We start from the raw sequence: 14,669 nt of genomic DNA on the forward strand, positions 1-14,669 counted from the left end.
GAGCCTTCGATGCTTCCAGTATAGACGACAGCTATGAAATCGCCGGTGATTGCTCTTCTCGTTTCATCCCTTCGGCGGCGAACAGTTTCCCTGGATGCTCGAAAACATTCCTGAAAATTACACGCTTCGAGTTTCGCCGCGATCTTGAGAAATAGATCAAATTCTTTCGAGTCCTCGAAAACAAAATTTCAAAATCCTTACAACCCTTTTTGCAATTTTCTTAGATTGAAATTTTTCAAATTCTTCAAATTCAACTATCATATTTCTCGAGATAACCAGATACCAATTATCTTTTAAATCCACGAATCACCGTCCTTATCGAGACGATACTTGTTCATAATCGATTTGCCGATCGAGGTCTCGAGTCGCGACGTCGATTTTCCTCGGTCGCGAATTTTCGCTGATTCATGGAAACAACAAGGTACCGTGCGATTGGGGGGGGGGGACGAAAAGAGGTGTTCCTCGAGTCCGGAGATTGACTCGTCAGGAATGATGCGTCTATCCCCCTCCTCGTGTCTTCCTCTTTCCCGTAATTTCTCGTGTATACAGGGCTAATGGGTTATTTCAGGTAATTAGTTGCAGGCTCCGTTTCTTCTCGCCGGTGCAAAAAGCTTGAAATCCAGGTGCATCGCGATTTCGCGCGGAGCGAACGCGCCTCTATTTGCGTATCGCCACCGTTTCTTCACGCACGCCCCTTACACGCTAATTTCTTTCTCGTCCACGTGGTTAATTGCCTCCTCCTTTACTTAAAAAGGATATTAAAGATCGAATTCTCCCGTGACGACGGCCGTATCTACCATGATTCTCTTTGGAACTCCTGGAATTTCTCCTTTGAGAAAGTCACCGAGGTTATCAAAGGTATTTCTGGAACGTTGTAGCATAGTCATCGAAAAAATCATTGAATAGAGATGTATTTTTATTATAAAAATATAAGTATATCACTTTCAACGTGGTACCAGTCAAAACACTATCGGTATTCGATAAAGTAAAAAGTATACGACCCGAAGCGACAGCCAATTAATTATCACCACGCGATCTCGTCTAATCTAACAATCCTCCGCAGCGACGGTATCGTTCGTGATCTACGGACACCTCGAACAATAGCGGCGTTTATCGAAAGAAACGATCGCGATCCCGGCACGCTAGGGGACTGTGTAATCGGCCGATTAAGCGCGACCGTAGGTCCAGGGGCCCGTGAATTTGGCAATTACCGGCCAGTGCTAATGACGAGCGACCTGACGCGAGGTAAAAAGGTGTCGAAGCTGGCGGGGAGGTTGGCACCTTCGAGAAGCCCGTCTCTGCCGAGTCATCGTGTGTAACGAACTTCACCTGGACTCGCCTCCTGTTCAGGCTTCTTCCTTTTATCGGCATAGGATGCCAAATCCTCGCTGACCGTTTCCCTGTCACAGGACCAGAACGTCATTAACGATCGATACAAGGTTACACCTTGATCCTTCCGATCGTTCGTCCAGCTTGTTTGCTTATCGATGGAAAACTCTTCTACGTCGTACTTAAACCATTCACGGTCATTAAGGATCAGCTTGTTATTTAACTGTGGTTCGTAATTTACGCGTAGGTTAATCACGATAGGGAGGAATTTATTAACATGTTGCGAGGGTGCTCGAGCAAGCGTGTCTTAGAAATCGCGCCACCTGCTAGACTTTACCTACCGTGAAGAATACAGTATGTTTCAATGAAAATGTTACTTTTTATCGTGTTGCAATCAGAATTAAGAAAAGAGACTGGAGGTGCACGAAACTCTAAGGAGTTACAGAGTTCTTCGATAAAATTCCATCCATCGAGTTAGTCGAGGAGAAATTTAAAAAAGATTCCGATCGGGGGAGGGGGAACGGAGGTGGCCGAGAATTTATCGACGAGCGATTAAAGACGAGTGGTGAAAACGGTGGTAGCAAAATCGTGGAAGAAGCCAGCGCCGGTGTAGGGCGGGGGGCTCGAAGGTGGCTGGTTCGTTAATTACTGATTTTCCTCGGTCCGCGTCACTTTTTAATTGACGCCAGAAATTGAACCCGAGAACGGGCGCATCGCGCTCGATGCCTGAGCGACCGTTCGTTCTCGCCGACTCATCCTTCGTTCCTCCTCCTCTCCTCCTTCTTGTTCGAATCATCCTGGCAGGGTCGGATTAATACTTCTTCTAGGGGCGATTCTAACGAGTTCAATATTCCATCCGGGAATCGTCTGGATTGAAATTGAAAATTGAAAACTGTTCAGCCTCGTCAAAAATTTGAAAATTACTTGAGAGCCTAAACTTTCAAGGTCATCGAAAGAACCACGAAACGCTGGAGCACGTTTTCCACTCCCTGGAACAGGTGTTCCAGCCACGTGTCCAGCCTGTCAGTTCCCTGGCCAGCAGAGACACTGCCGATGACACGAATCTTTGTCTCTCCGTTTCTCCCGTCCGCCTTTTCCACCCCCTTCGAAGGAGCGTAAAAAGCATAGAAAGGGGTGGATTCGTTCTCTACCTGTTTCACCGGGACGATTCTCGTCTCTCTGTTTGACGGAACGGTTCGTTGGTTCCGGCCTCGTCCTCGTCGTGTCTCCGTCAGCTAGCTCTCTACCTCCAGTCCGCGAAGCTGTCACCGGCAGCCGGCTTCTCACCCTCGTAAAAATAATTACACAGGCTGGGTGAGGTTAGACCCAGCCGGGGGAGGTTCCTCGATATTGTCAGCCTCGTTCATTCGGTAGTATTGTGCCAATCGGATCGGTTGATAAGCTACGATGGAACGGGGCTTAATAAAAATTCATTTGTCACGGCCGTTTGGAGATGATGCGTCTCCTCGTTGCCCGTTCCGGTCTTTTTCTTCTTCTTCCTCTTCATTTTTTTACCCCTCTTCTGCAATCGACCGATTTCATTTCGCTCCTTCTCGCATTTCTTTTCAATTTTCTTCAATTATTGTAAGAGTTGCTATGAATTTAATATAATTTTGAATTGAAAAGAGATTTTCTTCACCGAGGGAGATCGATGCGCAGAGTCAATAACCCTCCCGAAATCGCGACGCGGATCCCGAGGGAACGGGATAGGGGTAATTACTCGCAATTATTAATTACCAGATACACGTGCTGCGCGTGCAGAAACGGGAATGGAAAGAGGAAGAAGCGTCCCGCGGGACAGTCGGTTTAATAATGGTCCTGAGATCGTTCTGGCCTGACGCCCCGGAACAATCGATGATCGTCGATCCGCAGAATCGCGAAGACAGCCGCGTTTTTTTCCCTCCCCTGCTTCCGGCCCCGGTTCCCGGTGGATCAGCAGGCATTACGAGGAATAAATTAATATTGCCACTTCGACGGTGCCACTGAAGGCTGATCACCGATCGAGCGATTGCCTCTCGTTTGTCCGCTTCACAAAAGTGGAACCTCCTCCCTGCGCTCTTTTCGTTTCTTCCTCTTTCCATCCCCTTCGTCGTCCCACGATTCACTTCATTGTTCGCTTCGAGTCTCGTCTCGAGTTAAGTCTTCTGGGTAATTTAAAAAGTTACACGCCTCTTACCTTTCAAATTAGTTTTGAAATATTCTTTAATTCCTTGTAACAATCGCTTAATGATTTAATTGCTGTTTCTCATCCTGATCCTTTCATTGCTGTTTAGAGAAATTAGGAATCATCGACAAAATATGAATTAACCCTTATTTCGTAGATTGGAATATACGAATATCGTTGCTTGAATAATGCATGATACATTTATTCAAAATCTCTGCTGTCATCTACCGATCTGATCTTGTTTATTATTATGTTTCATTATCGATCTGAATATTAATACCGACATGGTTTCTTTCTGTTGTAGAACGGGAACACCGTGCACCGAAGCGCTACACGAAGCTGCCCCAGCCCAGAACCAGTTATGAACATATGATTAAGCTCGTTTTAATAAGTTTTTATGTAGATCTTACGCGTAAGGATGTATAATAAAAGTAAGTGTTGAATAAACGAGATACGTTGAGAGACGGGAGGCAGACAATTCTTTCGACGTCGCGGTTTATCTTTCAGATCAAGACGTACCCCTTTCCTGCTTTTCACAATTTGACAAAATTTCAATTTATCATTGAAATTAAAAAGAAACGTTCGATGAAATATAGATGTAGACGCAGAGAGGAACGAAGAAGGTCGAGAGAAGGAACGGTTTTCGCCATCGAATCGTAACCCTGGCGACGAGACACCCTGGCCATCCTCGTTCACGGAGTTCCTCTTTCTACGGGGATGAGCAAACTCTCCCCGTGGTGTAACCCACCCTCGACGGATAGCAAGTTGCAAGGACGAGGGTTGCCGGCGAGGTCTCGCCTGATTGGCGGCCGTGGACTATCGACCAACCCGCGACCGGCCCTTTGTTTTAGCCACCACCCTTCGTTATATCGAAGATACCTAACCCGAAGCCGAGGAAGATGAGCACGCTCTCGAGAGGAGATTTCTTTTTCCTCTGGCTCTGCTTAGAGAAAATCGCGACGGCTCGGCTGGAACATCCGTCGTTCGAACCGACGATTTTCCAGCTCAGATTTCTTTTCATTTATTTTCGGAATAAAAATTGTAGGGTAGGTAAGCTTTTCAAGAATTACTAAAACGTTTATACAGTAATTTTGATATGCTACAAGTGCTGTTTTAGAACACTTTTAACGTTTCAAAATCAGCCATTTTATCTGCAAGAACCTAATACGATGGTTACTGGAATTAAAGAAGAATATCTTTGGAACAGAAAAAGGGAAGATTCAAAGAGAAAATTGTAAAGTACCATGTAGCTTCGTGCTTGACGATAAAATAATAAAGAGAAGGAGAGAGCAAAGGGAGGAGGGTAGAAATATCCAGGCGACATTAAGGAATGATTAAAGAATCATTAGGAGCGTAGTTAGAGCAACGAAATCTTCATTCTCTCCCCTCCGTCCCTCTCCAATTACGGAGGCGTCGATGCGCTCTCACCCCCTGTCGCTGACCAGCATTCCCTGGAGTCCCCATTTTTTTAATTAATAGAGCGTGCTACAACGAGCCGGGGATGCCTACCGGGTATATACCATCGCGTACACGTACACACAAGGAACGCACGCAAACAGAAAGCCCAGCACGGGTGCAGAACAGTTTTCAACGGTCGGTGTTTGTCTTCGTGTTACCAACACGATGACACAGGGAGGAGACCTCCGTCTGTTGGCGCGAGCAGAACGGGCTGCGATTCGAAGGAAGAGAAGAGAGTAAGCCGAAGAGGAAGAGGAACGAGCTGGCAGCAGGAAGAAGGGGGTGGGTAGCGAAGGGTTTTAATGAGGATGAGCGAGATAAACCCAGCTCCGGGCTCCGTTTCGCTTCATCCACCCACACCCTCTTTCTTCCGCGCGCTAGTTTCTCCTTCCCTCCTCGTGTTCCTCCGGTTTTCTCTTCTTTCTTCCCAGCTTTTCACGATGCACCCTCTGTCCTCTTCATTCTTCTCCTAGCACCGTTTCCTCTTACCTCTCTCCTCCGGATTTTCTCTTTATCGTCGTTGTACCTCGTCCGAACCCCTCCCAAACGTATTCCTTCACTTTCCAACCTCGTCGTCTTTTTCCTACGCGCGAACCGAGTTGTTTCCTCTTCGTTCTCCTCCTTGTCCATCCTCGCGACCCGGGCGCATCATGCCAAAATACAAAGAAGAAAGTAATCTCTTTTCCGGCAGCTTTTTAGCCGAGGGGATGCCGTTCGCCAACCCTCTTATTACATTCTGCCGAATTTCTTGAGCGAAATCGGTAACGTTGCGCTTCTTCCGCTCCCTTATTTCTTCGTTTCATCCCGCGTCCCGTCGCGTGTAATTCTGCTCGTTGTCCAAGGATATTAAAAATTAATTTCCATCGGGTATTCCATCCAAAATTCTCCAATTATTTGATTAAATTAAATTCGTAACGCTGGTCACTGATCACCGCCGATGAACAGTCGCCGTATTAATGGGACAATCGAGCATATTCGAGCGGAAACTTGAAGCATTTACGATCACGCGATGCATGCTACGTTCTATATGCACTCTGATGAACATAATTAGCCATCAACGATTAACGAACTATCGTCGGATGTATCGATCCGCGGATTAATTAATTTCGCTACGATCCGATCGGTTTCCCCGCCTCGGGGACCGATGATTTGTACCAGCGCATATTTAAGCCGTGATATCACGTATATTCGCGCGATATTAATATTTCCATTGATACTTAAATTTCAGCCATTGTCCCGAAACAAAAGGGGATCGTATTATTCCTCGGCGTTGTTATATTTTTGTCAAACTTATTTTCCCGCTGTCAAACGGTGCCAAGAAACGTCCATCGTATAAATTTCTGTCATCGTTCGTTCTCTTCTTTTTCATCTAAAGAAGATCGTCTGAAAAGAATTTCAGTTATTCAGGACGAATTTTGTCCGTTTCTTCTCTTCGATGAATCGAAACTAAACGGTTGCAATTCGCGCAGCATTAATTAGTGCCACAATCAATAATTTACCGCGCCATTCTCTGCGCGAGTTTGCTGACGGAGAAACAAGATAAGCCATGCACCGTCGTCGTTTCAGCTTTAATTAACGTTTGTGACCAGAACAAACCGTGGCCCGTCGTCATCTTCGTCACGGTTTCCTCTGACACGGCGTCGAAACGATCGAGGAATTGTCCAGATCGCAAAAGGGCCAACACGATCTCGCGTCACGTTCCCGATGCGTATCTAATGAAACGAATCGAGCGTGTGGCATTACACGCGCGATTTTCTGTCTCATCGAAATCACTCTGACAACCAATCTGTGTCTTACACCAGAGAAATCCTTGGATCGTTTCGAAGAAACAAAGTTAATGGAAACGTATCTTTCTTGACGTTTAATAAAATCGCGTTCCGAGCGTTATTTAACTTGTACGGGATATTAATTAATCTTAATTAACGTCAGTGAAATTGGAAACTCAGCAGGGTTATCTGGTTCGAGATACAAGATACATGCCCGTTCCACGTCGTGCAAGTATCGTCGATGTACGAAAAAGACGGAAGGTGAATGGAGAAAGCTGTTGAGGAACGGTTCGTAACCTGGCTAGCCGTCAATCAACCCTCTCTCCCTTACCAAATTACTGTCAAACGCAATTAGAATTGACGTGGCAGGCTGGAGGGGCTAAATCAGAATCGCGAAACAAACCCTTGCTAATGATTTCAACCCTGAGGCCTATCCTTACTCGCTATTTTCTCTCCAGTCTGCTAATTAATACACCTCTCGACCGTGCGTCAATTCGACTGCTCCACTTTGGCCCTTACAAACCCTCTCGTACACCTTTGCCCCCTTTTGTCAAACCTTCAACTTTCATCCCCCTTTTCATTTTTCCAACTAAAAAACCTTCGATTCGTTATTTTTCAAAATATCCTAAGGGAAAAAGCAGCGGAAATTCTTGGATGAAATATGCGTGTATATATATAAATTATGATTAAAATGAAAAACGAGCTTCACCTGTGAAATCGCGTTTAAATTCCAGCACGGTGGCTCGCCGAGGAGTCGAGAGGAGAAAGGGGGAGGGTAGAGAAATAGAGAAACCAGTCTGCGAGCTGGAAGAATACTGAATGTCGAGTGTTATTAATGCACGTGTCTAACGGCACTCCTATCCGCGTGATCGTTTTGCAATTGCTGTTGATACTCGACGGTCTGTCGCACCGACATCGAAAGGGAAGAAAAAAAATATTACAACGAAAAAAGAAGAAAAAAAAAATATACTGTACCCTTCTCTCCATCAAACACGTTCCACGGTCGTGCACCTAGTCGAAATATGATCGACATTCATTAATCTCGATGCTGCGTTTGTTTTATTTTTTTATTTCTACCATTCACCCTCTTCGTAACGAGTTCACCTCTTCGACACAAAAGCAACTCGCAACCCTTAACGCGACTGATACGATTAAGCGGATTTCGCGAAGAATTCGCAAACGAGAAGAAAGTACGAAAGGTGTACACGTTTGTTTACTCGACAAAAGTTCGAGAGGTTTATTTAAAAAAAATAAGAAGAAAAATTTCGATCCATTCGTTTCGCTCCCCTCCCTATTCTCGACGCTATTTTTTGCCCGCTACTTCGGCGCAGAGGCGATGATATATATTAAAGAGATGCTTTTTGGCAATAAACAATCGCGCGCTACGGCCACAGGCAGTTAGCAGGAGCATTAGGGTGAATTATTCCGGCCACCCAGCGTAAAAACTGCCATGAATCACGGGAATCATGGGCTTTTTGCCCTCGTCCGGGTAGGATCTTGTTCCCTGCCGCGTTCGAGCCACCCGAAACTACATCTTCATTTTGTAGACACGACAATTTCCAGCGGGCAAACGATTCGACCGGCGATAAACGCGACGGATGACTTGAAACAATCGAGGAAAATGCTGTGATGCATTCGAGGGGTCGAATAGCATTCGCCGAGTGGAAAATTGAAAAATCATTTGGAAAATTATAAATTGATAAGTCGCACGGTTTCTCTGATAGACAATCGACCTTTCAAGACGTCCGTTACCTCGACACCATCGTCAAAGTTCGTTCTGCAAACGGCACAATACCGAGAGGCTGTATTAAGATAGCCACGTCTATTGAACGCGGTATCCACCGTGTTATCGAGAAATCGCGTAGCTCATTGAATGACATCGTTAATTCCTTAGGAGGAGCGTGAAATTTGTCGTTGAACGGGTGGAAGGCTGACAGCGATTACGGGGACCATTCGATTCCCGTATCCGTCGTCAAAGTCGCCGATATCCTGAAACGCGACAGCTGCAATCGCGAGGACTGTGAAGGGGGGCACAGTTGTACTCACCCTCGACGCGTCTACGTTCGTCGTGTAAAACAGAAGAGAGCCACATGGACGCGAATTACCCGGGGTCGGTTCTTTTTCATTACGCTAAGAGCCGATTGCATTTTTTTACGTCCCTCAGTGACTCAAGAGGGGGTGTCCAATCCGGAGAATCGGATGGAAGGAGGGCCATCTAATCACGTGTTCCTGGCAATCGTGTCCTGCGTCCGCACCCCTCGTGCACCCTGCAACCCCCATCTTGGACGACCATGGGACATCCCTTCTATTCGAGGACCATAGGGACACGGCATCCTCCTCTTTTTTCTCTTTACACTTCCTTTCTCGTTTCTCTTTTTCTTTTTTCACTCTCCCTTTTTCCCTTCTTTTCCTTCGACGCAGACCGCCCTTTCACCATTCCAGGGGACGCCTCTTCAATCGGGCTTAGCCGGCTGGCGTAATTAAGCCGCGATTGAAAATTAATCATCGCGGATCGATTTCGTGCATCGTCAAGAGACGGTGAAAAAAGGAGTTTTGTCGCTGGGACCACGGGGGTTGAAGGTCTCCTTTGATGTTCCCGCAACCACCCCCCCCCCCCCCCCCCCCGAAGCTCTCTGTGTACGTGGCAAGCTCCTTACGCCAATTATCTCGCGACTATGGAATCATTATTTTCTCTGTTCGAGATCTCTTTTGCAACCCCTCCGTCGCTTAAGAGGATCATTTTAGCTGGTTATGAAGGAAGATGCGAAATAAGGGACGTTTGGAAAATTGGCAACTTTTCCAGATTCCTTTTTTTCCAACGAGACGACAATCGACCATTTCTCCTTGAATACCACCGATTCCGCAGGAGCTGAAAACGTGCGAACCTCCTTGCAGACTCACCCGTTTCCAAGAAGTCCTCGCAATTAAATGTCCGGGCCAAGGAAGGAACAAGACGGAATTAAAAAGCCCGCAGTCCGGAGCTTCCGCAGGAAAAAAAGAACGGTGCTGGAGAAGAAAGGACTTAAAAATCCAGGCTGGCTATGGTGGACGGCGTAAATTATCAGTGAGGACAATTCGACGAAATCAGCGATCACCGAAGCTCCTTATTTCGGCTGGAAGCGAGCGGCTGGTAGAACGGTTTCGCGAGGAAAAGAATTAAAGGCACTCGCTGGTCAACGAATCTGCTCTCTTCTAACCGATTCCCTTGGCGCAGACGGTCGGGGCAAGCAGCCAGCCAAGCCAGCCAGCCAACTTCCTCTTCCTACTCCACGAAATCCCAATAATCCACGATGAGACACAGATTGAGTCTCCCGGAGACGGCGAAGAAAGAAGGAAAAAAAAAGAGGAGCGAGCAGAAGAAACGGTCGCCGACAGTGAGGTTGGATAAGAGGCCAGGGGGTGGCGTAACGGGAGAAGAAAATTGGAATCCTTCCGGAACGGGGGATGATAAAATTGCGGATGGCCAGGTGTTACCGTAATCCGGATTGAGACGAGCTACGGACCCGACCGTCCAACAGCTACCATCGCATACACCTGCAACGCTTCCTATACGATTTCTTGTTCCTACGTTCGCCTGATCCTTTCCGTCTGTCAGGATTAGAATCGTCCTGGATTCCTTGGAAAATTGCCGCTGAGCGAAACTATTCAACGTCGGTAACTTGTTACCATTTCTGAACGATTTAAACAGTCATAGAGTACCACTTCCAGCATCGATGGAACTGGTATCTCGGCCGAAGCCGAGCAAACACAGGACGGAATCGTTGACTTACTTTGACCCAGATTTCGAACACGGTCCAACGATCGGGTCGAGATTCGACGCGCATCGATAACGGGCAAGATAAAAGAAAAAAAAAAAAAGGGGGAAGGAAAAGAAGAAAGTAGCGCCTCGTGACGATCCACGGCCCCGGACTTCGATCGTTATCAGAACGAACTGGTACAAGGCGTGGAACTTTAATTCCGAGGGAACTTATTACTCTGTCGGTCCATAAATCCTCGGCTGCCGCGAGAGGCGGAGGGGAGAACGATACCCGCGTCGATTTAAAAAAGACGCGATCTCACTCTGCCCGCTAACGGGTCGCGATTATTCCGATCCAGCTGCGAAGGACGAGCGCAAACGGCAGGGCCAGCGCGAGCAACGTTCGTAATTTGTTTCGAGATCGTATCTTCAAAGTGGCCCCCACGTAGCTGAGCGAAAGGGAAGAGGAAATATTCTCGGTTCCGTGGAACGAGCAATGGGACATCGTGGGCGTGGGTCTCTGGAGAAGCTGAGAAGGATCAGGAAGGACGAAAAGGAGGAGCACTCAATCAGGATCTTTCTCTTTTTTCATCTTCTATTTATTTCTCGAACGCATTATCAGCAGTTTTCACAAAATTTTTAACTATCTAAATATACCAAGAATGTAAAAAGGATGTCGAAATATATTTCCAAGAAAATTGTCCACGTGTTGGTGGCGCGACGGAGGCGATCGAGCATGCGTGCCTTTTTCGCTCGCGAACCAGCAGGATCAGGTCCACACGGTCCTTGTATCGTATATCGCACGTATCGCATCGAAGGATCGGTGTAAGCCGGTAGCAGTCAGATCTCTCTGACCGGTACCAAAGTGGAGGGAACAGCAGCAGCAGCAGCACCGCCACACTCGATGCGCACAATTAATATCGAGCCGTATCTCTGATCTCTCATTATTACCTGGTGGCTGGGCCAGTGTGTGAGGGTGTACCCGTTCCCGCAGGAACGAGTCTGTCGTACGAGCTGGATGTAAGCTTGTGTTGGTATCGGCTACCGTACACCCCGGGACACCAGAGTCGGCCATGCATCACCCTAACGAGCCGGGCATCGCGTGCCGATCTGTATTAAGGATTTATAATCCTCCGGACGCCGGAGAACTCCTAATGTCCTGGCTGAGCGGGAGATATTTGCCTATAGCAACGTTGGATCGCGTCTCGGATGCTTCCTTCGCCTCTCTGGAATCAGACCTCGAACCTTCTCCCTCTATCGTGCGATAAATAGGCACACCCACGACGATTTTTTTCTTCCCTTTCCGCGATTTTTCGTGCTACCCCGTTGCCACGGCAGCTTAGAGATTCTTTCAGATTCGATTAGGTCAATTTGCATAGACACCCAGCGAATTTTACAATGCTCAGCAATTTGGGAGGGCAAAGAGTATTAATTAGAGCCAGAGGCAACAGGAAGACATAACTCGGACCGGCGGAGGCCGACGTGGTCGCGGCGCAGTTTCCGAGTGTCGTGTTACGTCTTCCCTGTGTACCTCGCGAACGTTACCCCACCTCGGCTCTGCGGGCCTCTTACTCCGCGATCATGGGGCCCGGTCGGGGCAGGGAGGACCCGCGGGTGGCCCCAACCCAGCCACGAGGATCGTAGGCACCGTACGTGGGCTCGGAAGAAACCGAGCACGACGCTACCGGCGCATTAATAACACTGGTAGCCGGTCATATGTTAAACGTCCACCCTGTTATGCGCGCCGCTACTGCCACCGTCGGTGGGTCAGATCCTCGGGAGGGGCAGGAAAAAGGTGGAGGAAGGGGCAGGATGCAGCGGGTACGTTTTACCTACAGCGACGTGCTCCTACGTGCAACCGCGGTGCGGATCGCATCTTGTCTACCTGGATCCTTCTTCCGCTTCGGGCTCCCCCTTTACTATTTTTCTCGAAATTCGTTTTAGAGGAAAAATAGCCGAGTTCCTGGAATAGGAACGTGGAGTCTCTCTTTAACTCCTTCGTCTATGATTTTTAGAAAAATGAAATATCATGCATCCTTGATTGAGCAAATTATAATTAGAAGAATTCGACCATACTAAAGGTACCAAATTTAACATATTTGAATTATTGTGTTACAATGTTATTCGATAAAGGGTTAATTTGGATCCTTCTTCCGCTTCGGACTCCCTCTACTATTTTTCTCGAAATTCGTTTTAGAGGAAAAATAGCCGAGTTCTTGGAATAGTAACGCGGAGTCCCTCTTTAACTCCTTCATCTATGATTTTTTAAATAGTTGCGTTAATCATAAATAAAGAAAAATGAAATATCGCAAATTATAATTAGAATTTAGCTCAGAATTCGACCAAATTTAACATATTAAAGGGTTAATTTGAGATTACACGCAAGCGGCGGTAGAAATGAAGATTCTTTGAAACAATTGTTAATAAAAATACTTGTCTGCTTCAGGTACCGATATCCGGAAGAGGTAAGGAGATTAGCATCCAGCCAGTGCTCCCTGGGATCTCCATTATATTGAAAAAGTAGAATCGAACCGAGGAGACCGGTAGATTGAATGGACGCCTTTTCCCTTTGGAACACACGGGAATACCAATCATCGCAGCACGCTGGACACGGGGATAAATTAACTTGACGCGACAATTTGCGGCAAGTGTCCAATCGTGTAACACTGAAAGTGTCCTGGAACAAACGTCGTGTGTATTAATCCACGGAACGTTCGCGTCCGTCGTTTGTGTAACATCGAGGTGCGATTATTGTCATTATTATCGTGATCCGTCCAACGAGATCGACGAACAGTTATCATTACCGACGAGATCCATGATTATCATTATCAACGACGCGGCGAACGAGAGAGAGCCGCCAGTTTGAATAATTCATGCTCCACTCACGAGTTGCCTGTCTGTGTGTCTTCTTTTTCCTCTCTAACTACTTTTATTTTTCTTCTTCTTCTTCTTCTTCTTCTTGTTTTCGGTGGGTTCCGCGAGCGTAAATGAGAGAAAGTGCGTACAAATGAGAGGGGCCGGTAGACGTGGTGCAGTAGCGACTGTACGCATCGTTATAAATCACGCGTTCGCGAGGATAAATCGCGATGTTACCACGCCGTTTTGTCCTTCGTCCCTCTTATTCCCTCCTCTTTTCACCCGAATCTCACCGAGTTTTATCGCGAAGAATAACGATACTGTTATTGCTATTCGAAGTCTCGAATTCGAGGCCATCGGGATCAACCCCGAGTAGCCTCGGTGTCGCGAAGGCTTTGGACCAAATCAATTTCTGAATACGCACGAAGAGAAGGAGCGTTTCTAACGAGGTGGTCGTTAACGGGGTAGATGGGAATTTAAAATTCAGGAAGACGCGAGGGATACACCGAGGGGACGTTCGAAGGCACCTGACAGTTTACGAGACTCTTCCTACCTGCTGCCTTCTTCCCCTTTCTTGCGTCTTCTTGTTAATTATTCCATGCGTGCGCGTACGCCAGCGGCATGTACGCGATCGTAGATACACACTCGCGTCTAAGGCGCAGCGTGAGCCTCGTCGTTGGAAAAACAGTGGCGCCTCGAGACCTCCGGATAGATTGCGATTTTCTCACTGGATTGAGATTGGTTGGATAAATAAAGTATCGGTGGAACGAGGATATTCGTGATTTATTCCTCCTCTCTTCTCCCGTAGGTATCCTTTTCTCACCGAACACCGAGACAATCTTTGAATATCCTTTTAATTTTTCGCTTTATCCTTGCAGTTCAATACCGTGGCGAATAAAGAAAATTTCGATAATTAATATTGCGTGCCTGCGATGTTCGGGAAACACGAAAGTAAGAAGGTAAGACAACGGAGACGAAACTGTCTTAGGCGTGAACGGGTCAGAGGAATAATTAATAGTCACAGTGGAACCGCGTTTTGGTGGAACGGCGGACATTCCTGGACCCCCCGAGCTTCTCGGATCCAGGAACATAAATAACGGAAGACGGAACCCGCGGTGGGTCCTCACGCACCAGGAGGAGTCCTTAAAATCCGACGTGCTCCTCCCTCGATTAATTGCACGAGATCCAACCCCGCCACGATTAAGCCCTCCCCATATTTCCTGGCATTCCTGATACTCTTACCTTCTCCCCTTCCTACCCCCTTCTTTTCCTCCTCTTTCCAGCGTAACAATTACAAGCCTACGCAATTACACGATCGCTGAATCGTCGATTTTTATTCGTACAGATTCCATCGACCGAG

At 47.1% G+C, this 14,669-nt stretch overlaps 1 protein-coding gene across 3 annotated transcripts in view; it reads left to right on the top strand.

Annotated features, from left to right (window-relative positions):
- Positions 1-14,322, top strand: part of SoxN (SRY-box transcription factor soxNeuro) — an 80,350-nt gene extending 66,028 nt beyond the window's left edge. Inside the window, exon 4 of one of the 3 annotated variants that reach the window (XR_004581218.2) lies at positions 3,798-3,929. Coding sequence is in view for 2 of the 3 variants with exons in the window: in XM_034322549.2 (XP_034178440.1) it covers positions 12,900-12,969 (70 nt within the window). In the remaining variant the exon portion in view is untranslated. Of the gene's footprint in view, positions 1-3,797; positions 3,939-12,899 lie in introns of those variants that run through there. The other 2 variants (XM_034322550.2, XM_034322549.2) reach the window with 2 other exon arrangements.
- Positions 14,323-14,669: the final 347 nt, after the last annotated feature.

This window comes from Osmia lignaria, chromosome 4 (assembly GCF_051020975.1).
Source record: "Osmia lignaria lignaria isolate PbOS001 chromosome 4, iyOsmLign1, whole genome shotgun sequence".
In the NCBI taxonomy this organism is placed as follows: Eukaryota; Metazoa; Arthropoda; class Insecta; order Hymenoptera; family Megachilidae; genus Osmia; species Osmia lignaria.